The sequence below is a fragment of the Lithobates pipiens genome, unplaced genomic scaffold (assembly GCF_037356315.1).
Source record: "Lithobates pipiens isolate NorthernLeopardFrog02 unplaced genomic scaffold, aLitPip1_a1.2 Scaffold_23, whole genome shotgun sequence".
NCBI lineage: Eukaryota > Metazoa > Chordata > Amphibia > Anura > Ranidae > Lithobates > Lithobates pipiens.
The window spans coordinates 138,912,974-138,937,933 of record NW_027507785.1 but is presented as its reverse complement, the minus strand read 5'-3'; the positions used below and the strand labels follow the sequence as shown (position 1 = coordinate 138,937,933).

Sequence of the window (24,960 nt, the reverse complement as noted above, 5' to 3'; positions counted from 1 at the left end):
GAGATGGAGAGATGTTTTGCATATTATGCAGCGTTGAAAAATGTCTTAAAGTTTTTTGCTACATCTCCTTAGAACAAAAATCCCCCTGAAGATCATGACTGTAAGGTTCGGAACGCGTTTGGCTATTCATGTGGATGGCAATGTTGTAATATATTGGGACCAAATGGCTCCACTGTGTTATTTTTACCAGGAATAATGGAATATTTATCTTATGTCAAAAACCAGAGCTCATTTTAAACTCATTGTGAATTTGAATGCAATTTTTTAGTATAATAGATTTTAATTAACTCCAAAAAGAATTTCATTTAATTGCGTTGCTGCTAAAAAAAAAACAAAAAAAAAAAAAAACCTTGGGGGAACCGTGCTATTTTGCAAATTCTTCAGGGTGTGGAGTCTTGTTAACTCTCATGTCCATTTTGTATGACATGATTCTTATTTTTAGAAAAAAGCTGAGCCTTTAATGTACAATTAAGTAAATGGGATTTTTGACCTACAGCAAAATCCTTTTTTCATAGCGTACATTAAGTTCCTATGACCCACTCATTCTATTGCTTTGCTACAAAACGGGAGCATGATTGTAGAAAGGGTTAAGCTAGGCTGTCAGCTTTATTTGGGATTGTCCAATATTCTGAAAGCAGTAGGATAGGATAACTCTATGTACTGGAATTATTAACTATGTATCTCTTAATGTATAATAATTTTCTTGGAATACATAAGTCAAAAATCTTATTTTATCTTTGTATCAAAGCTTTGAAAATTTTAGCCTTAGGTTTATCTTGCACATGTGCATTTTTTGGTCCTTTTTTGCAGAAACTCACTACCGTCCATTTATTATGGTTTCCTATGGGTCATGTTTACAATCTCTCTGCTTTTTTAGGCCGCTGTTTTTTGGAAAGGGTTGGGGCTATTTGAAAGGCAAAACCATGCTTCAATGGAGACACTGCAGAAAAGTGCGTTTTGATGTTTTGCGGTTTGCGTTTTTTAAATCTGCAGTTTGGCCCAAAAAAAAGCATAAATGAAAAACGAGTCGAACGCATGTACATGAATGCACCGCAAAAAGAAATTGATCAAAAGTAAACTGCATAGGTGTGAACCCAGACTTAAGAATCTTTTTCTGAGTGGTGTGATCAATCCATCACAAAATCTGAGAGATTTAAAAAAAAAAAAACAAACAAAAAAAAAAAACTCATGAATCCACCCACCTTCAGTTCAGCTAACATCAGCACATTGGGTTTTATTCAGTTGAAGAAAAAATTTAGTACTGTCCGTGATACTTTTTTTATTTGCCCTAACATAAAAATTTTCAGGACAAGCTTTCAGGGTATGTCCCCTTCTTCAAGGTCCAAGCAGTACTGCTTTGACCTTGAAGAAGGGGACATACCCCCGAAAGCTTGTCCTGAAAAATTGTATGTTAGGGCAAATAAAAAAAGTATCACGGACAGTACTAAATTTTCTTGGTCACAATTGCACTAATACGGCTACAATCACATTAAGTATTCAGTTGAAGAAAATAATTATATAGGTGGACAAAAGAAAAAAAACAAAAGATTCTTGCCTAAAAATTGACATATTCAGATTGGACCTAAAAGAATGACATCCATTTGTCTGCAAAAATCGAAAAGCATGCAGCCCTTTTCTGTTCTTTTCTGCAGACATTACCTGGCATAAGTCTACACGGTCGCACAGCTATATACTGTATATACCTATTATGGTCCAGTCTTCATCCCACTGAAAAACTGACCTACAGATTCAGGCTGAATTCTTGTGTGAAAGTGCCCTAAAAAAACAAAAACAAAAAAAAAAAACCCAGCATACGACAGTACTCAAATTTTAATTTTTGCCAATAATTCTTATGAATGTTATTTTATGGAATCACCATGCGCTTATTTTAATAGAAAAAATAGTACTATAAAATTGACTATTTCCTGAAATGATATAGTTCTAAAATGACTGTTTTGGATAGCTGATAATATACAAATTATCTCTAACCCGAGGCTGCATTCACACCTGAGCAGTTAAAAGTTTTTACCGCCATTTTGTTCAGGCCACCAATGTAAAAGGCAGAAAAATGCCTGTAATCTGCCCCAAAGAAGCTCATTTTTTTTTTTTTTTTGAGCTTGGGGAGTTTTCAGGCATTTTCTTCAGGTGACAAAACGCTCAGATGTGAGCAGGTGCCATTGAAATTAATGGGATTTTGCTTGTTTTTTCAGGTGTTTTTGTCTGGAGTTTTACGAACGATTTTTCAGCAGAAAATGCTCAGGTGTGAAGCTTTAAAATAAGTAGCCATTGCAGTGGATTTATGACTTACCCACACACAACACAGTTGTTATTTAAAGAATAGAGCAGATTTTGTGTGCTATTTGTTTTTAATAGTAAATGATTGCCAATTTCATGAGGAAGGGATATAATCTTTGTTTCTATAGTACAAAGGGCCTCCCTTGTCCTGGTTACTCCGATTTTTATTTTTTTTTCCCTTTCCTGACTTGATGGCAAACAGCAAGGAATTGATGGGTTAATGACCGCAATAAACCTGACAGAAGTTCATTTTCTTTATGCCATCCTTAAAACGTTTTGGTTGCAGTATGTCTTCAGTATAACTTCAGGCGGTATGTCACCTATAATGGAGTGGTGGTTATGCTGTAACTCTTATGTCATGCTGAAGTCATATGTTGCATTTCAATACAAGATTGCGCTTTGCCCTTTATCACCATGTGCTTGAATCTGTTCGAATATATTTCCTGCTGTCTGTCTATTTTAATTATAATCATTTAGTGATCAACTATGCAATGTTTGTTTTTGCAGACCAGCCCAACTGACTACAGTAGGAAAACGGGCTTGTCTGTGGCTTCAAGACCTGTGCATGGATCTTCACAATGTAGAACGAGCCCGAAATGAGCTCAGATTTCGAGGGGTGAAGGGTACAACTGGAACGCAGGCCAGCTTCTTGCAGCTTTTTGATGGTGACCATGATAAGGTGACATAGTTAACATTTGTTTAATTGAATGTGTTTAAATGTTGTCAAACCTATTATGGGCAGGCAATGGTCTTAAAAAAAAAATAAAAAATTTAAATCCACTAAAACCATAATGGGAACGTAAAGAGAATTGCCTTACATGCTGCAATCTAAGACTCCTTTCACACCACACCACCCATTGCATCGGTGGTAAAACGCCGCTATTTTTAGCAGCGTTTTACCGCCGGATTTGCGGTGGATATGTGGCGCATTTCAGGCGCAAGCGGGGCGCTTTTACCCCCGCTAGCGGCCGCGAAAGGGTTAAAACCGCCGGCAATACGCCGCAATAGCGGCGTTTTGCCAGCGGTATTACAGCGCTGCCCCATTGATTTCAATAGGGAGCAGCGGTGGAGGAGCGGTAAACACACCGCTTCTTCACCACTCCAAAGAAGCTGCTGGCAGGACTTTTTTCTTTTTTCTTGGGCTTTCACACTACATACAATGGTGCAGCTTCTTTAGGGCGGATTGCAGGCGCTATTTCTAATGCTATAGCGCCTGAAAAACGCCCTGGTGTGAAAGGGGTCTAAATGTACAATCTACTTGGCTTCAATAGGTATACATAGAAATTTAAAATGTTTGTGGGTTTATATAATATTAAATGTTCTTATTTTTTAAAGCTTGGACACAGCTGTAATAAAACCTTTTATCTCCTTATTTATTGTTACTTGTATGTGATGCAACAGTAGCTTGCTGAATACATTTTTAAATCTTTCAGCTATCTTCAAGTCAAACTGTAAGGGCCTATTCACCCTAGTGGCATGGCTGGTGTTTTTCTGTGCCAGAAACAATTGTTTTCAATGTGCCCTATTGACACTGCAATGTAGCCGGGAGGTGCGGTGCAATGGCCTGCAATGAAATGCAGTCATTCTGCATGTTGAATGTTACTGCACAGCAGCTCAATGTCACTTTGTGCACTTCAAATAAAGTTGGCAAAAAAATAAAAAATTAACTGTGATGCGTTAAACTGCCACCTCACTGTTGATCACTGCATCTGAAATGGACAGCTACCCAAACGCTAGACTGCTGCGATTTAGTGTGCAGGCAGTGTGAATGGGCCCAAGTAGGTGTGGGTAGCTTAACACTACTGTTGACAAAGTTAATTTCATCAATATATGGCTTTAGGCCCTTTTCATACTTGTGCAACTTGTCCTGCGATTTAGGACTGCAAAGTCGCACGACAAGTCATTCCCCATGATATCCAGTGATAACCATTCATATACAGTTGTGTTCATAAATTTACATACCCTGGCAGAATTTATGATTTCTTGGCCATTTTATGGAGAATATGAATAACACAAAAATATTTTTCACTTATGGTTAGTGTTTAGCTGAAGCCATTTAGTATCAGTCAACTGTTTACTCTTTTTAAATCATAATCACAACAGAAACTACCCAAATGACCCTGATCAAAAGTTTACATAAACTTTTAGCCTGATAACATGCACACATGTTGACACAAAGGGGTTTAGGGTTGAATATGTTTTTATTATATGCCAGGTAGTATGAAATAACAAACATGAAAACAGGCAACCACAACACGTATGTCACCATTAACATCAAATTAGGCACATTGGTAAGAACAAGAGAAAAGGAGAATGGGGGGGGGGGGAGAGGCGGTAAAGACAAAAAGGGGGGGGGGGGGAAGCACTGCAAATGCATTTACCGGAGAGGTTATGTGTAGGATATTCTCAGTTGTTGGTATAAAATTCACCGTAAAGGTCAGACTCGGGCAGAATCAAGTAAGCTCCACCTCCTAAATGTCTCTTGTGGCCACACCGGCGACGCCAATCTCCATTCAGAAGTGGCGGTAGGCTTGCTTATGAGATCTTAAGATTATTTAGAAACGGTTCCGTCTGGGAATGGTGCCGCTAGAGGGACCACAACAGGGTGAACTTATCATAAGTGTTGTCCGCCTTCGCCTGCAATTCCTCCATGAGCATTATGTCATTAAGGATATCCACCCACTTGGAAATAGGGGGGGTGGAGTCCTCCTTCCAGTATAAGGAAATGACATGGCGAGCTGCTGAGAGAAAAAATCTTAAGACTACATCTGAGATTGGATCGTTCCAGGGAGGATGGATAGGAGAGCAGACAAAGGCGAAGGAGGCAACGAAGTCTGATATACATCATTATAGATCTCAAAAATCTTATCCCAAAATGGGCGAACCTTATCACAATCCCACCGTACATGGATGTAGGATCCTTGCGCTCCGTGACATCGCCAACATATATTTGTGGTTGATGGGAACATCCTGTGCACCGAGACCGGAACCCTGTACCACCTCGACAGCAATTTGTAGTTCTTCTCTTGTGTGAACCCGGACCTGGATGATTTATGTGCGAGTGTAAAGGAGGTAGTCCACTGTGCCGGGGAGATCTCCATATTCAGATCTCTAGACCATTTACTTGTGTATGCGGGGAGAGTGTCATGAAGGCAGGTTTGGCTGTCTTTGTATATTAACGATAAGGTGTGTCTTGGGGTTTGAGAGAGACTGCAAAGGTCCTCAAATGGCGTGAGTGGCCTGTGGGCCCTCCCTGTTAGGTGAAGATTTCTGCGAAGCTGGTTTAGCGAGATTGTGGTCAGCCAGACCGTCATGACAGCAGTCTGCGGGTCTGTAGGGGGACGGAAATGTCCACTAGTGCGATGGACAAACTGATTAGCTGTTGGCCAGTTTTCACTTGTGTATGTCCCGCAGTGTGCTTTGGCAGAGAGAGCAGGTAGGGCCAAGTTGTCAAATAACGGAGATAAAGGGCTGGGATCGGTGGTCAAGGCATAAAGATTAGCCTTATTGTACCACAACGTAAGGGCTGCCTTCGTTAGAGGGGAGATTCCCTGCATTGTGCGAAACTTTGTGTTATACCCCCATAGCAGGGCTCGCAGATCTACTGTAGCCATATCCTGTTCAATTAAGATGGAGGGTTTAGTACGTGGCCTCGGGAACCATTCCAAGAGCCGGGAAAATAGCGCTGAGTGGTATAGTTGGAAATCTGGGAGACCAGTACCTCCTTTATGCTTGGGGACACATAAAACTTTGTGTTTAAGTCTAGGAGGGTGGTGTTGCCACAGGAACCTGCCTACCATAGAACTCAATGCGAGGAAAAATGTCTTCGGGAGGAGGATGGGAAGCGTTTGAAACAGGTATAATGTCTTTGGAAGTATATCCATTTTAATAACACTCATTCTCCCCCACCAGGAGAGCTTGAGGTTATGCCAACTTTCAAGGGAACGTCTGATAGTGGTCAGTAGTGGGCTAAAATTTAATGAGTACGCATCATGTATCTCAGTGGGGATCTCCGTCCCAAGGTATTTGATCGAGCGCGGTTGCCATTTAAAGGAGAATCGCTTTTGAATGAAGTCTAGGTCTTTCGGTTGTAATGATATATATGTAGAGCTTCTGTTTTGTTTAGGTTCAATTTGAAATTGCTATGTGCTCCGAACCGGTCAAGCTCCTCCAGGATGGCTGGAAGACTGATTCAGGGTTGGGTGACATATAGGAGTAGATCGTCTGCGTAGAGTGATGGCTTACGGGGAGCTGAGGGGGTGTTGATCCCAAGAATAGTTATTGTTACGAATGGCTTGAGCCAAATGTTAAACAGTAATTGCGAACACGAGTGGCGATAGCGGGCATCCCTGCCTGGTACCGTTCTGGATTCCAAAAGCTGCAGACGATTCCCCATTGGCTAAGACCCTCGCAAGACGGGCTTGTATACAAAGCCATGATTTTAGTGAGCTTTCGTGGGCCTAAGCCTATTTGTTGCAGGGAGGCCTGGAGAAACGTCCAGTTCACCCTATCAAACGCCTTTTCGGCATCACAAGCTAGGAGGCAAGTTGGAATGTTGTGGAGTTTGGCATACGAGATAAGGTGGAGGGTTTTAGTGGTATTATCCCTGGCCTCCTGGCCTGGGATAAAGCCCACTTGGTCGCTATGAATAATGGAGGGGAGCAGGGGAGCAAGGTGTGCTGCCAAAATTTTGGAGTAAAGCTTTAGATCAATGTTCAGTAGGGATATGGGCCTATAGTTCCCACAGTGTGCATGGTCTTTCCCCGGTTTAGGTATTACAACTGTCTGGGCTTGGAGAGTATGTAGTGAAAGGGGATGCGTTTCGTCTATTTCCTCAAATGCCTTGGCCATAATCTGGGCGAGTTGATGTGCAAATTTTTTATAGAATTGAGGGGAGTATCCATCAGGGCCTGGGCTTTTACCATTCTTCAGACCTTTAATCGCCATTAGAAAGTCAGACGTGGTCAGAGATAGCTCCAAGTCATCCCTATCGTTCGAGGAGATGATAGGTAAGGCCGTATTTTGAATATAGCGATGCAGATCGGATAATGAAGCAGGGCTTGATACGCCTGGTGAGGGGAGGTTGTAAAGGGAGGAATAAAAGTCCCTGAATTCCGAGACAATCTCAGAATTCCTGAACTTCTTCTGTTGGGAAGACGATATGATGTGAGGGATGTTTTGTCTTTGTCTAGGGTGGATAACTCGTGTTAGGTGTTTTCCGCATTTGTTAGCCTGTGAGTAGTGGGTATGTCGGCCTTTGTTGTATGCGTTCAGCGATCTTGCCGAAAAGATCTGAAGCAAGTCCCGCCTCGCGTTAGAGTTCCGTCAGGGTCTGAATGTCTAATGTGCGTTTATGTGAGGCCTCTAGGGAAGCTATCTGTAAGAAAAGTCGGCGTATATCCTCAGTACGTGCTTTTTTCAATCTAGAGCCGTGTTGTATAAAAATAAAGCGAATAACGCATTTCAGGGCCTCCCACTTGGTCATATTACTAGTCTCATCGTGGGCATAGTCACTGGTGAAGTCTGTGATTGCTTGTGACACCTCTGCAACGCATACCGTGTCATTCAGTAAGTTGTCGTTCAGCCTCCACGTACCACGGCGAGGGTAGCGAGGGAGTTTACTAAGAGTTAAGTGTATTGGAGCGTGATCTGACCACAACCTCACCCCAATCTCACACTGAGGGTCGAAGTCAAGAAGGTTTTGGCTGAGGAGGATGTAGTCCTACTGTAGGATTTATGTGCAGGGGAGTAGTAGGTATAGTCCCTATCAGAAGGGTGTAGCAGTCTCCAGGTGACCACCAGGGACATGTCTGCTAAGGCGGCCCTTAGCTTGGTCAGTGAGGTGGGTGACATGTGGGACTTGGCGGTAGAGGAGTCCAGTCTCGGCATGAGGGGGACATTCAAGTCGCCTCCTAGGATCAGGTTAGGAGTCCTGAAGGATTTGAGGTGAGCGGTCACGGAGCAAAGGAATTGGAGTTGGTTCTGGTTCGGGAGATAAACATTGGCAACAGTTAATACAGTTTGTAAATATTGTAATTTCAAGAAGAAAAACCTTCCTTTGGGATCTATGTCACTTTCAAGCACCTGTGGTGTAAAGGATCGGTGGAAAGCCACCGAGACCTCTTTTGAGCTCGCTAGGGGATTCGTGCTGTGAAACCAGGTCATGTAGTGTCTATCCGATAAGGAAGGCACCTTATCGGTCCGGAAGTGAGTCTCCTGTAGTAACAGGACTTGTGAGCCGGCTTTGTGAAAGTGATGTAGGATCTGTCTACGTTTTTCCGGGGTGTTAAATCCTCTACAATTAAGAGAGGAGAACTTAATGTCTAGGGCAGTGGCCATGGCGAGGGGAAGTGGAGGGTATGCCCTGTTGAGCTACGGAATGCAACTGAGTGGGAAAGTGTATGAGAAAGCTGTGCATCAGTGGTGAGGTAGAGGGAAGAGGGGGAAGACCAGATAAGAGGGGAAGGAAGAGGGTCAAAGTGCTGAGTCAGGAAAGTGCACAAGCGCACCCAAAAAGGGGCATGGGGAGGTGTATTGCAAGTAAGAATGGAAACAGGATTCCTGTGTCAGCGTGGTATTTTGCTTGCTATGAAGGTGAAAACTTGTAGGGAGAATGCTCCCTCTAGTATCCATGTGGGGGTAGAAGTGATGGACACTACAATGTAAAGCTAGGGGATATATCAGTAACAGAGGCACCGAAGACTCTGTACACCCTGTCGTGGGGGAACGTGGTCAAACTGAACTCAGGGGCTCCGCCCCAACTATTATAAACTGTAAAACTGAATATGCTGATGTATAGCACACAGCGCCTACTATTTCTGAAGTCATCTGAAGGTACATGTAAGTTCAAATATTCAGCTAACCAAAAGGGCAGCTATCTGTCTGTGAAAGCACTAAAAGCACATACCATCGAACCAGTAAGTGAGACCAAGCGGGTCTATCATATACACGTTTAACCTTAACTGTAACCTGATAAACATGATAAACCATATATAAAAGTTAAGCCAATGCAGTCGTTTCTCAGACAGACTCGGTTCTCCCCCCTCAACCTACCCACACAACATAACATAAACACACATCGTCGGAGCCCAACGGGGAAGAAGGGCAGCCCACGGCCCTTGAAGCGGGGGGTGGGGGAGGATGGTCCGCATATGAAACAAAAAAAAAAAGAAAGTGCAAAAGTGAAAAAAAGACAAAAAAAAAAAAGGAAGGCGAGTGGTCAGATGAGTGACATTCAAGTCACGGGGTAAAGGGGAACAACCTGAGGCACAGGTCCCCTAAAAACTGAAGAAAAAATGTGGAAGTCAAACACCCACCAGTCGGTTGGTCAGTTCATCCTGGAGGGGATTTGGCAGTGCGGGAGCGGGACCTCTTCTTAGTTTGTTTTTCCCAGGCCAAGGTGCTGGGTAGACCAGGGGTGACGGCAGTCAGTGGCCAGTCTGGGATCCTAATTTGAGGCAATTCAAAAGTGCCAAGGAAGTTAGGTAGGTCCCCTAGTGTACGGAAGGTGGCAGATTTACTCTCATGGGAAGCAAAAAGATGGAACGGGAACCCCCAGCGATATTTGATCTGTTTAGCGTGCAAAGCGTCCGTGACCGGCTTCAGGGCTTTCCTCATTAGCAGCGTCTGTTTTGAGAGATCCGTCAGGAGCATGATAGGGTGTGCCTTTGAACAGGATGGATTCCTGTGCAAGCGCAGCTTGCATTATTTCAGCCTTGACGTTAAAGAAATGGACGCGGCAGATGACGTCTCTGGGGGACGCTGGGTTAGGATTGCGAGGGCCAAGGGATCTGTGAATCCTATCTATCTCGATCGTTGTTTCTTTGGGCTTGTTCAGCAGCTGGTTAAACATGGTGGTGGCCGCCAACAACAGATCTTTGTTTTCAATCGCTCCTGGGATACCGCGTATACAGATATTGTTGCGGCGACTTCTATTCTCCTGGTCGTCAAGACCATAGAATAAGTGTTGAATCTGATTAGTGTGCTGTTGCAAGACATGGTCATGTTCCTTGAGTCTATTTGCCGATTCCTCAGCATTGATCTCAATGTCCTCTATGCGTTATCCTATGTCGTGGCGCAATTCCTTAATCTCCCTTTTGTATGACCTCTCCAGTCTGCTAATGTATGCCTCAATGTCCCCTTTAGTAGGGAGAGCTTTAATGTAGCTCTCCATATCCCAGCCTCTGCTCTGCTTGTCCAAGGCTGGGGAGGGGCTTCTCGAATGTGCTGGGCTTCTGCTGTGCATTTCAGGGGACCTGGGAGAGGATGGGGGTGAGGAGGGCCGAGAGGCCTGTACCTTGGAGGCAGTGTGTGCTGCCTGTGCCGCCGCCAAGCGGTTCGCAGCCATCTTGGATTCCGGCGCGGCCTTGCTGTTCGGCCCTCTCGTGGGGAAAAAACTGCCAATATCCCCTGTTTTCTGGGTCCCCGAGGTGCGGGGGGTGTTGGTGCCTCCTCTCCTACTCATGTGGAAGCCAGGTGTGGCATGGAGCGGCGGCGCTGTGTGCCGTTCAGGTCAGTGGAGCGGGAGCTGAGCTCTTGCACGTCCTTCTCCTCCATGCGCTTGGCCACGCCCCGACACAAAGGGGTTTAAATAGCTATTTTAAGGTAACCATTCTCACCTGTGATCTGTTTGCTTGTAATTAGTTTGTGTTTGTGTGTATAAGTTCAGTTTCTGGACTCCTGACAGACCCTTGCATCTTTCATCCCATGCTGCACTGACGTTTCTGGATTTTGATTCGTGGGGAAAGCAAAAGAATTGTCAAAGGATCTGTGGGAAAAGGTAGTTGAACTACATAAAACAGGAAAGGGATATAAAGATATCCAAGGAATTGAGAATAGCAATCAGTGTTCAAACTCTAATTAAGAAGTGATTGGGGGTTCTGTTAAAACCAAACCACGGTCTGGTAGACCAACTAAAATTTCAGCCACAACTGCCAGGAAAATTGTAAGGGATGTAAAGAAAAACTGACAAATAACTTCAGGTGAAATACAGGACTTTCTGAAAACATGTGGTGTGGCTGTTTCAAGATGCACAATAAGGAGGCACTTGAAGGAAGATGGGCTCCATGGTCGAGTCCCCAGAAGAAAGCCATTACTACGCAAATGCCACAAAGTATCCCACTTACAGTATACCAAACGGCACAGAGACAAGCCTCAAACCTTCTGGCACAAAGTCATTTAGAGTGATGAGACCCAAATTGAGCTTTTTGGCCACAACCATAAATGCTACATTTGGAGGAGTCAACAAGGCCTATGATGAAAGGTACACCAATCCTACTGTAAAACACAGGTGGATCGCTGATGTTTTGGGGATGTGTGAGCTACAAAGGCACAGGAATTTTGGTCAAAATTGATGGCAAGGTTACTGCAGGAACATTTGCATTCATCAGCCAGGAAGCTGCTCATGAGATGTACTTGGACATTCCAACATGACAATGATCCAAAACACAAGGCCAAGTTGACCTGTCATTGGCTACAGCAGAATAAAGTGAAGGTTTTGGAGTGGCCATTTCAGTCTCCTGACCTCCATATCATTGATCCACTCTGGAGAGATCTCAAACGTGCAGTCCATGCAAGAAAGCCCAAGAATTTACAGGAACTGGAAGATGTTTGTGAAGAGGAATGGGCAGCTTTACCATCTGAGAAGATAAAGAACCTCAACCACAAAAGACTTCAAGCTGTCATTTATGTTAAAGGGGGCAACACACGGTATTAAGAATTGGGCTATGTAAACATTTAATCAGGGTCATTTGGGTAGTTTCTATTATGATTTAAAAAGAGTAAACAGTTGATAATGGCTTCAGGCAAACACTAACCATGAGTGAAAAATGTTTGTTCTTCATATTCTCAGAAAAATGCCCAAGAAATCATAAATTCTGCCAGGGTATGTAAACGTATGTGCGACTTCAAGTCGTGCCGACTTCAAAGTAGCCCCTGTACTACTTTGGTCTGACTTTCATGCGAGTTAAGGTCTATAGACCTCAAGTTTACACAGGCATTCCCTGAAATCATGTCAAAATGGTGAAGTATGAAAGGGGCCTAAATTATAACCGCATATAGCATATATAGACTCCCAAAAAGTCCCACATATGTGGTATCCTCGTACTCAGGAGAAGCAGCAGAATGTATTTTGGGGTGCAATTCCACATATAACTATGGCATGTGTGAGCAATATATCATTTAGTGACAACTTTTTGTAAACTTTATTTTTTGTGTGTCATTATTCAATCACTTGGGACAAAAAAAAATATATTCAATGGGCTCAACATGCCCCTCAGCAATTTCCTTGGGGTGTCTACTTTCTAAAATGGGGTCATTTGGGGGGGCGGGGGGGGGTTTGTACTGCCCTGCCTGAAATTAGATAGGCAGTTGTAAATTAAAAGCTGTGTAAATTCCAGAAAATGTACTCCCTATTTTGTAGACGCTATAACTTTTGCGCAAACCAATAAATATACGCTTATTGCCTTTTTTTTTTTTACTAAAGACATGTGGCTGAATAAATTTTTGCCCTAAATGTTTGACTAAAATTGAGTTTATTCGATTTTTCTTATAACAAAAAGTAGAAAATATCATTTTTTTTCTAAATTTTCGGTCTTTTTCCATTTATATCGCAAAAAATAAAAATCGCAGAGACAATCAAATACCATCAAAAGAAAGGGACGCAACTGTAATAATTTAGTCCTAACTTTTCTTCTTTGTGAATATTAAGGGATTTTTTTTTTTTTTTTTTTTGGAGGGGGAGTAGCGTTATACGCGCCCCGTATTTGTTAGCTACCCGCCCATACCTTACACCTACGGGAAGCTAAGAACCCATAGGTAGGTGTGGGGGAAATTTTGATAGCTATTCCTCGTAGGGGGTCCCCCCCCCCTTTTTCTTTTTTTTTTTGTCCCCATGGACAAGATGGAGGGATTACGCATAACATCACTTAATACCAAGGGACTTAATGTCCCCGAGAAACATAAAATGTTATTAAATGACTTAAAACGCTCTAAAACTGATATTGGCATGGTACAGGAAACACATCTGAAGGAGGGAAAATTTCCTTACCTTCAAAATAGAAACTTTCCAAATGTCTATCATGCCATAAATCAAGAGGCTAAAACCAAGGGCGTGGCTATTTTAATATCCAATCGAATACCGTGGTTCCTACTGGATAAATGTCAAGAGCCAGGGGGGAGATATTTGTTCCTTAAGGGACTTATAGGACAGGTTAAAGTAACTCTTGCTACAGTTTATGCCCCAAATACATATCAAGATGGATTTTTGAATAAAGCTCTATCAAAATTAATGGAATTTAAGGAGGGGACTCTCATTATTGGGGGGGACTTTAATGTCCCTCTAGACCCAAAATTAGATACCTCTAATAGGACATCATCCGTTTCTGAAAAAATTAGGAAACATATTCTTCGTAAATTAAATGAACTTCAATTGGTTGATGTATGGAGGGCCTTCCATGCTGATGAGAGGGATTATCCATTCTTTTCAAACCCCCATCAACGGTATTCACGCATCGATTTCTTTTTGCTATCTCAGCGAACATTATCATTAGTACAGGACATACGTATAGGAAATATAACATGGTCTGACCATGCGCCAGTAACGATTAATATCCTCTTGAAGGATGCTCTATATAAAACGGACTGGAACTGGAAAATGAATGAAAGCCTTTTACAACGTCCTGAAATCCAAGAAGAGATGGTTAGAGAAATCGATTCGTATTTTAAAATTAATGATAATGGAGAGACTGAAATGGGGATAGTGTGGGAAGCCCATAAAGTAGTAATTAGAGGAATTCTAATAAAACATGGGTCCCGAATAAAGAGAGCTTGAGAAAAGGAAACAGACAGATTATTGGAAATGATAAGGAAGATAGAGATACAACATAAGAGGACAATGGAGAAGGATATGGGGACAGAATTAGCACATTTAAGAAGACAGTTATCAGATCTCCTCCGATATAAGGTAAGGGCTATTTTACAACAAGAAAGGGGAGTAATATATGAATCAGGTGATAAATGTGGCAAAGTGCTAGCAAGGAAATTAAAAAAGCAACGACTCCGTTCATATATACCCTATATCAGGACAAAAGGAAATTCTAAATCCCTAGTACCAAAAGATATTGCAGAGGAATTCAGACAATATTATACTTCATTGTATAATCTTCCAGTTCCCCCCCATTCCTCCTCATCACTAGAGGAATATCTTGAATCCTCACACTTAGCGAAATTGTCATCTTCAGCACGAAGAAAACTTGAATTACCAATAACAACAGAAGAAGTAACCTCGGCAATAAAGATGTTGAGGCAAGGAAGGGCTCCTGGTCCAGATGGATTTTCTCTGCAATATTTTAAAAGTTTTCATTTGCAACTTGTCCCTCATATGGTTAAAACATTTAACATACAAGGGAAAATCAGGCCTCCACCTGTAGAAGCATTAAAGGCACACATCGTACTTATTCCAAAAGAAGGAAAGGATCAATCAATATGCAGTAGCTACCGCCCAATATCATTATTAAATACGGATTACAAAATATTTACAAAGATACTCGCAGCTCGCCTAGAACCGTTTGACGCAGCTGGTTCATATGGACCAAGTGGGGTTCGTCCCCACACGTGAAGCTAGGGATAGCACAATTAAGGTCCTGAATTTAATTCAATATGTAAATCAGAGGAAGTTGCCGAGTATCTTTGTTAATACAGACGCAGAAAAGGCCTTTGATAGGGTCAGTTGGTCCTTTATGTTAGGAGTTTTAAAGCAGATGGGCTTTGGGGATCGAATGTTGGACTGGATAGCAGGAATATATTCAAAGCCACAGGCACTGGTAAATGTTAATGGGATAAACTCTGAAAATTTCCCAATATCTAATGGGACACGTCAGGGATATGCCCCCTGTCGCCTCTTTTATTTGCACTATCATTAGAACCTCTGTTAAATAGAATAAGACGGAACCCCGATATTAAAGGTATCTCTATAGCGGATCAGGAATATAAACTCTCAGCATATGCAGATGATTTATTATTTTCACGTTCTAATCCACAAATATCATTACCCAATTTATTGGGGGAAATTGAGCACTATGGTGTTCTATCTAATTTTAAAATAAATTATGGTAAGTCAGAGGCGATGGGGATTTCACTGGGGAATCCCACTCAAAAAAATTTAGAGGATAACTTCAAGTTTAAATGGACAGCCACAGCGCTGAATTATTTAGGGATACAGATCCCACCTAACCTAATAGATGCATACGCATTGAACTTTCCACCCTTATTAAGGGAAACTATTACAAGGTTGAATGAGTGGAATAAATCCTCACATTCCTGGTTTGGAAGAAGTAATATCTTGAAAATGAATATAGTCCCTAAGTTTCTTTATCTGTTTCAGGCACTACCAATCCGGATTCCACTGGCCTTCTTTAGCAAAATTCGGACAATTTTTACAAAGTTTATATGGGCAAGTAAGCACCCTAGGATTAATAGGAAATTACTAACTATGCCTAAAGAAGCGGGTGGAATCGCAGCACCGGACTTGTATAAATACTATCAAGCTACCCAGTTGGGTAGAATTGTGGATTGGTGCTGCCATAGAGACAGTAAAAATGGGTTGCTATGGAACAACAAGTAAGTCCCATCCCCTTAGACAGAGCCTTGTGGTGCGGCACAGCTATACCTCTTATATTAAGAGCTCATCCCTTAGTAGGACCTACGCTCCGGATGGGAACAAAAGTAGTGCGGAATCCCAGAATCTCAACAGTTAAATCTCCTCTATTTCCTATTCTAGGGAACCCACTATTCCCGCCTGGCATGGAACCAGGTATATTTAGAAATTTGAGAGAAGGGTTGTTTCCAGGCATTACATTTCTTGAGATCTAAAAAATGGCTATCAATAGAAACGCTAATGCAACCAGGAGGACAATATGAATTACCCCTCTGGCAGGCGCTACAAGTTAAACATTTTTTGGACACCTTAGGACCGGCTAAGGATTTTGATCGGCCACTTACTAAGTTTGAAAAGTACTGCGAGAATAAGGAGTCCCTTTCCCATATTATCTCCAAAATATATGCATTGCTAAATTCTCCTTTGGAGGATAATGACATAGTGAATTTGGATAAATGGGAAAGAGATCTCGGACAAACTTTCACTCCGACTTAACGTCAGAAAATAATACACTTGACTTTGAAATCATCTAGGTGTGTTAAGATACAGGAACTAAATTATAAAGTACTAATGCGTTGGTATTATACTCCATCACGAATGCATACCTTTTTCCCAGAGACATCAGATAAATGTTGGAGATGTGGTAAGGAGAGAGGCACTATTGCCCATATTTTTTGGCATTGTCCAATGATTAGACAGTTTTGGGAAGAAGTTCGGAAAATCTCTCAATTGTTTACTGAGTATCATCTCGAGGAAGATCCGGCTTTCTTCCTATTACAATGTACACATATCCCATTAGAGAGATCTAAGAATTCAATGTTATGCCATCTGGTGAATGCAGCTAAAAGCTGCATAACCATCTGCTGGAAAGAAAAGGGAGCACCGCGAATCTCGCAATGGTTAAACAAAGTAAGGAAAATTGGGATCATGGAGAATTTGATCCCTATGCCCTCTGAGGAAAGGGAAGCCATAGCGCAAATCTGGGCTCCATGGGACATCTTTTTACAGTCAGAGGGGAAGAGGCTGATTGGAGAAGAAATTGAAGATTAGGTGAGCTGGTTGAGTAATGTAAACTAAACCCGCCAGTGGGTGGGATTGATCCTCCCCCCCCTTCCTCCCCCTTTTTTTTTTTTTTTTTTTTTTTGTTTTGTTGGACCACTATGAGGAATAGATACTATATACTGTATTGGATATTGTACTGATACTGTTTTGTTTTTGTTTTGTTCATAAAAAGGGCAGGAATGCATTATGTTGTACTTCATTGATTAATGATGTTGTTTTGTATTCTTGCAAAGAAATAAAGAATTATAAAGTAAAAAAAAAGAAAGGGACGCAAATTTCGTTTGGGTACAACGTTGCATGACCGCGCAATTACCAGTTAAAGCAGTGCAGTGCGAAATTGTAAAAAGACCTCTGGTCCTTAGGCGTAAAATTGGTCCGGGGCTGAAGTGGTTAAAATCCCTTTATGAAATTGCTCTGAGGCTTAATGATTTATTCCCATCTTTAATTCATAAGGATCAGGTGGGTTTTGTCCCTAGGAGGCAAGCGGGTGACAACACCAGAAGAGTAATTTAGTGGACATTGTCAATAGACAAAAAAATTGAGGCTCTCTTACTGCGCTTAGACACTGAAAAAGCTCTGTTGGCCATTTCTGTTTACAACCCTAGCGAATCTGGGCTTTCAGGGTCTTTCCTCAGAGATTAAGTATCTATATAAGGCTCTTTCAGCCCACATTAAAACTCAGTTTGCCATCTCCTCCTCGCCTTTCACCATTTCTAATGCCGCGTACACACGACCAGACTTATGTCCGACAGACTTTCGAAGGAGTTCTGCCGGAGTTCTGACAGAGTTCTGACGGACTTTCCGAATGAGCGGACTTGGCCACACACAATCACACCAAACTCCGATGGATTTAAACGTGATGACGTACGACAGGACTCGAATAAGGAAGTTCATAGCCAATAGCTGCCCTAGCGTCGGTTTTAGTCCGTCAGACTAGCGCACACACGAGCGGATTTCTGGGTCCGGCAGAGTTCTGGCGGAAAAATTTGAAGCATGTTCCATTTCTAAAGTCTGTCAGACTTTTGCGAATCAAAAGTCCGTTGCAGCCCACACACGATCGAATAGTCTGCCGGAATCATTCCGTCAGACTTTGGATGTTGAAAAGTCCGGTCGTGTGTACGGGGCTTAATGGGATAAGGCAAGTCTGTCCGCTTTCTCCCTTGCTATTCACTGTGCATTGAACCTCTTGTAGGTCTCAGTTAGGGGACAAGAGTTTGAAATTTCATTGTCTGCAAATGACGTTCTTGTTAACTTAACAAAACCTTGAGTAATCCTCAATAAGCTATTGGAAGAGTTTTTTTTTGGGGGGGGGGGGGTTGGTTTCAAAGTGAATTCCTTTAAATCTAAAGCTTTGCCGCTTAACAATTAAGTGCAGCATCTCTCAGGGTCTTTTCCTTATGCATGGAAATCTACCGCTATTAAATGCTTTGGGGGTGTTCATTAATGTACAGAGTATGACTTTACAGAAGGCGAAGGAGGCTTTACGGACTTTCCTGGCTAGGTCGCATAGCATTGGTTAAAATGACAATCTTGCCTAAGATTCTGTATTGTTTCATGACCCTGCTGATGCCTATTCCCCCACATATCTTCAGGCTGATCTCCTGTACTTTACGTGGAACCACAAACCGCATAGGATAGCTCACTTGGTCCTCTTGGCCTCGAAGAAAGATGGGGGTTTGGCCTTTCCCAATCTTATACATTACGATTATGCAATTGAGGGCCATTGCCTCATGGTTTACCTCACCTGCGTACAATCGCAGGCCCAGGATAGAAAAAAATATAGCTGACCCCAATCCACCCGAACAATCTATTGTGGAATACTGATGCAGATATGCCTTCTGCCTTTCTTCTGCACACTATGGCATTGTTCCACAACTGTTAGAGACAGCTGAAAGGAAAACGCTCCCTCCAGTCTGAAGCTTTCCTCTATAACCCTAAGATGGCCTCACCTCCCAAATGATCTCACCATGGTTGCTGAGAAGTCTCTTCCGCTTTGATCACCAAGTTAATCTCGCAACGCTAACATTGTCATCCTTTGAGGAACTTCGAGGGACGCATGACCTGCCCGTAGAGCTTTTTTTGGCTACCTTCAGGCATGTAGTCATGCTCTACCTTTTTGCTCCTAATCTCCAATTTTCTAAATTGACCCCGTTTTGAGAATAATCTTTGCATGCCTGTCACAAAAGGGTCTAGTCTCTTATCAAATGAGTATAGTATGGATACCCAAGGTAAACCTAAGTACATGCTTAGATGGGAACAGGCTCTTGGGGGAGAACTTTCCATAGTGGAAGGTCATATGGTTCCCGACAGCTAAAAGCTCATCTTGTACTCTCTAAAGAATACGTACAAAGTGCTATTTTTTGGTACATGACTCCTGCCCACCTGCAGGCCATATACCCTTTGGCTTCAGACTGTTGCTGGGGATGCCAAAGAAGTTGTAGCATCATGTTTCATATTTAGTGTGTGTATATGTGTATATATGTGTGTGTGTATATGTATGTATGTATATGTGTGTGTGTGTATGTATGTGTATATATGTATGTATATATATATATATATATATATATATATATATATATATATATATATATATATATATATATATATATTAGAGGTTGGCCGATATTTGGCATTTTTTAATGGGCATCGGCCGATTGTGCTGATAAAAAAGCCGATTACATGTTGAGCTCCACTTGCAAAAGACTTCTGTAACAGAAGTCAATGTAAGTTGCCTGAAGACATTGGTGAAGGACTTTCCTCCTCTCTGGGCAGGCTGCCAAGAAAAGATCAAAGGGATGCAATGTTTCTTCTTCAATGGGCTGAACTCCCTGTGTAAAGTTCTCAGTTTAACCATTTAAAGACTAAATCTTTTCTGACACTTGTTGCTTAAAAGTAAAAATCCAGTATTTTCTGCTAGAAAATCACTCAGAAGCCCCAAAAATTCTATATATTTTTTTTAGCAGAGACCCTAGGGAATAAAATAGCGGTTGTTGCAATATTTTATGTGACGCGGTATTTGCGCAGAGGTCTTTCAAACGCAACTTAGCCCTTTTTTTTTTTTCATCCAAAAGTTTTGAGTACCTGCTTTTGTGTATTTAATAAATAGTTTTTTTTTTTTAAATCTAAATTATACATGCAAGTGAACTGATTGGAGGTTTGTTTTGTTTAATAAATGTGTAAGAAATTTTCTGCATCACTTAAGGCTGCTTTCACACTGGATCGGGCAGGCGTTGACAGTAAAATGCTGTAAGTTTTAGCAGCGATTTACCGTCATTTTAGCCCCGCTATTCGGCTGCTAGGGGGCAGTTTAGCACTGCTGCAAAATCGCATTGCATGTGCTTCAGCAGTGGTGACCATTCATTTCAATGGGCAGGAGTGGTGGAGGAGCGGTTTACACCGCTCCAAAGATGCTGCTTGCAGGATTTTTTTTTTTTTTTTTTTTTTAACGTCCTGCCAGCGCATCTCCTCATTGTAAAAGCACTCGGGCTTTCACACAGACTGCAGGGGAGCCGTTTTGAAGGCAATTTACAGGCGCTATTTTTAGCCCAAAATCGCAAAGGAAAAAATAAATAAAAAATCGGCCTAACATATCAGCCCAAAAAAATCGGCATCGTATATCGTCTCCCTCTCCCTCTCCCTCTCCCTCTCTCCCCTGTGCTACCATTAACAATAGTGTCAAATGTACATAGGACTGTGTGTTTAGGGTGCTGTTTTACATTCAAAATGTGAGGAAAAAAATATATTTGAGATAATGCGGAGCTCCCTTTCAGAATTCTGTGAAATGGAGAGGGGCGTGGCCTTCGCGTGACCAGGATGGCTCTTCACACCGGCGGCATTCACAGCGACATCCAGCGAACCCAAACTGTCTTCAGAGCTCCTGGCACCCTGGGGGAACACCCACTCCACCTCAAGGCAATGTCACTCAAGCGGAAAGACAGTCGGCTTCCCCGAAAATGAACGGCCTTCGTGTATCAGCCGTCTGCACGGCCAAACCCAAATGGCGCCGACATACAGAGGCCGCGGCATACACTGAATGAGGTGGAGAGTCCTGCCTATCGGCAGACACTCTGGTGAGCAGAGGGGACCCTTCCCTTTCTCCCCCGGGGACACCTACAGCCCAGAGCACGACTAAGGCCAAAATGCGCCTAGACAGCACAGGGACGGCCCAGTGCAGGGATCATGCCAGCAGGGTGCCTCGGGCCTTTCCTCAGTAGAGCCAGCAGCCTGACGCCATAGCAGCATTCCCTACCATTGGGTAAACTGTTATAGACACTACCTTAAAGGAAATGCTTATGTCACTCAGGAGCTCGCTGCAGTCAGACATGCTCTCTCTCATGCACAATTTTGGTAGTAAAATGGGAGCAATTGAGGACAGGCTCCCACAAATGGAAGTCAATGTGGGTGATATCACAGGCACAGTGAATGACATTAATACTCGGGAAGCACTAACCCAGGACATCACTTGGATAAAGGACAAAATGGTGGATTTGGAGGACAGGGCCAGACGTAATAACTTTAAAATCTGAGGGGTGCCCGCAATCCGTCCAAAATGCTGAGCTGCCAGCCTTTGCGAAAGGTCTCGTTAAGATGGTGCTTCCTGGCTTGAAAAATATCGAACTTGTCATCAACCGCATACACAGGATACCAAAACCCGCGTTTTTACCAGACGCAGTGCCCAGAGACTTAATTCTCAGAGTGCACTTTTATCACGTTAAGGAGCAATTCATGCACAAGGTGAGGGGGATGGAAAATCTACCAGACCTGTACTCTCACCTCCAAATTTACACTGACCTATCACAGTATACCCTAAGCAGACGGAGGCAGCTCAACGCGATAACTAAAGCCCTGTGCAATCACCAGCTCCAGTACCAATGGATATCACCTACCAAATTATCCATTCACCTCAAAGGAAGGAAACACGTAGTGATGTCTCTACAACAGGGATTGCAGCTGTTACAGAGGTGGGACATTATCCCTGCTCCCCCTGATGCTGCACTCATGGACCAAAGCACTACGGGCTCAATCTCTGCCAAACCTCTACCCCCCAGGAGCCAGAAAAATATCTCCTTTTAACTACAAGGATTGGGCCCATGCATTACACTTACCGTCTGGTGGTGAAACCTGCTCACGCCAGGTCTTAAGACTTGTTACCCCTGTTCAGTGTTTCTAGGCGCTGTGGTGCAGAGGAAGATCCTTGAAAGAAACACTTTTAAAGATACTGTTCTCACCACAAAGTTTTGCGAGCTACGGACATTTACAAACATTTCCGCTTTCTGGATCAGCAAGCTATGATTTTCTTTTTCTCTCCCCGCTTCTCTCTTCCCTCCCCACTTGTCTCTCCCTCCTTTACAGGACCCTGGGAGCCACAACCTGCTTGTTCGGACACGCCTGTTTCAGATCCAACCTTGCCTCCAGCACGAGATCTCCAGCACGACTCGTATACCTCTTGCTGTTGACCTGCAAGGCATAATCATCCTAACATCAGAGGCCTCCCCCAAAGTACGCAGAAGACTCGCTCCCCTCTGGTTCAGGGTCTTACAAGGTAATACGTTTTTCGTTCTTTGACACATCTGCACTCAACATGCCAATCACAATTGTCACAATCAACGCAAAAGGGCTTAACCACCCGGCGAAGAGACGCTCTCTGTGGACTCTAGCCAAACAAACCAAATGTGACGTTATCTGCGTGCAGAAAACGCACTTTCAGGCCAGTAACCCCCCCCCCCCCCCGTATGCACTAATAGAGACTTCAGAAACATCTTTACTGCTAATGCAGACAAAAAAAAAAAGAAAGGGGTGTTTTATAGCCTTTAAAAACACCCTGGTATTTTAACTTGTTCAGTGCACTGCAGACCCTGATGGTCGCTATATAATCCTGTCTTGTAGCATCAACGGTGCTCCATATACATTTGTTACCATATATGCACCTAATACTCACCAAACCCATTTTTTACGTAAGCTGCATAAAAAAGTAGAAGCACTAAAGCAAGGAGCTACAATATGGTGTGGGGATTTTAACAGCACCCCCGATCCTGACCTAGATTTAGCCTTCCAGGCCAAGAGAAGTAGACTAGCACCGAACCCTCTATTGAGCGATCTGCATCTCCTAGATGTCTGGAGGTGTCAGCACGCAGACGAGAAAGATTTCACTTACTTTTCTCCAGGACATAACTCCTACTCTCGAATCGACCTCTTTCTGATGGACCCCTGGACTCTTCAAAATATATCCTTCAACCATACATCTAACCACATGGTCAGACCACTCCCCTGTGAGTATAACCCTGGAAGACAAGGCCAAGCACACCTCAGCGTATCTGAATACCAGGATATTACAATCCAGACCTTATGCCCAAACACTGAAAGATGAGTTAGTGGCATATTTCATCTGAAACAAGGATTCTGACGCAGATCCGCATATCCTGTGGGCCTCGCATAAGGCATTTATGCGGGGGCTATTTATTCAGCTTGGGGCTAGAGATAATAGGTGGAGGAGGCAGCGAATGGACACCCTCTAGGCGCCCATCCAAAATGTTGATTTACTTAGTAAACAGCAAACCACCCAAGCACTTAGGTCTGAATTAATATCGCTCAGGCTAGAACTTAGTGCTCTTCTACTAGAGAATCACCACAAACTCCAAAAGAGACACAGAATGAAATTTTATGCTGCAGGTAACAAATCGGGCAAATTGCTCTCCCACCAAATCAAGGGCCATGTCACTAAATCTCCCATCCCTTATATCCACTATCCTGACACAAATTCCATACTGATGAATCCGCAAGACATTGCTAATGCCTTTAGCGCATACTATGACAAACTATAATCTAAAAAACTTTACAAACCAAACCCAGCCCACTCATTTGCAGATACAAGCCTTCTTGGACTCGGTACACCTTCCCCGCCTGACCTCACAGCAACTGGAGGAACTCAATGCCCCGTTCACACAAACAGAAATTCAGTCCGCGATCCAAGCAATGCGCAATGGCAAGGCGCCTGGCCCGGACTGTTTTGTGGGAGAGTACAATAAACAATTCAGCCCAATACTCAATGAGCACATGACGCCTCTGTTCAATTCTGCTGCCTCCTTGGCCTCTTTCCCCCAAGAGATGTTAAAAGCCTTAATTGTAACAATAGCGAAGCCGGGGAAAGAACCTAATTTGACTCAAAACTTTCGCCCCATCTCACTACTAAACCACGATGTGAAGCTATATGCTAAGGTAATGGCAAGAAGATTGAATCATGTATTGCCAATGTTGATCCACCCTGACCAATCAGGTTTTGTCAAAGGACATCAAACCTCAGATGCTACCCGGCTGATGATTGACCTTGTCCATCATGCGGTGACCCATCGAATGCCTTCTCTGCTTCTTTCATTGGATGCGGAGAAGGCATTTGATAGGGTTTACTGGCAGTATTTATAATTGACATTGGAGAAATTTGGATTTCAAGATCATATTCTTTCAGCAATTCTACCTTTACTCTACTCCTTCGGCCCAGGTTTACTGCTCGTCCATGCTATCGACTTTTTAATTATCACAAACGGCACACGCCAAGGTTGTCCACTCTCACCCTTGATCTTTGATTTAATGACCAAACTCGTGGCTGCTAATATTAGATCCTATCCCAACATTTTTGGTATCAACATTGGCAATACAGACCACAAGATCAGTCTTTTTGCTGATGTCCTCTTTTTTTTTCTTTGACCATCCTCCCTGGCTCCGGTACAGCACATACTTGATGAATTCAGTCTTGTTTCCTATTACAAAGTGAATGTTTCCAAATCTTATATACTTCCCCTAACTTTGCCAGAACAGAAATGTCTATCCCTGAAAGGTCATTACCAATATGCGTGGGCTGCAGATTCTCTGACCTACTTTGGTATCACTCTCACCTCCCATCCTAAAGACCTGTTCAAGGCCAATTTCACCCCCTTCCCCAATCTCCCATCAGA

The 24,960-nt window shown here is 42.9% G+C and overlaps 1 protein-coding gene across 3 annotated transcripts in view; it reads left to right on the top strand.

Moving 5' to 3' along the window:
- The window catches only part of ADSL (adenylosuccinate lyase), a 688,779-nt gene that overhangs the window by 120,026 nt on the left and 543,793 nt on the right, over positions 1 to 24,960 (top strand). For all 3 annotated transcript variants that reach the window (XM_077452428.1, XM_077452427.1, XM_077452426.1), the window contains exon 5: positions 2,803 to 2,974. In XM_077452428.1, the coding sequence (XP_077308554.1) occupies positions 2,803 to 2,974 (172 nt within the window). The remainder of the gene's footprint in view (positions 1 to 2,802; positions 2,975 to 24,960) is intronic.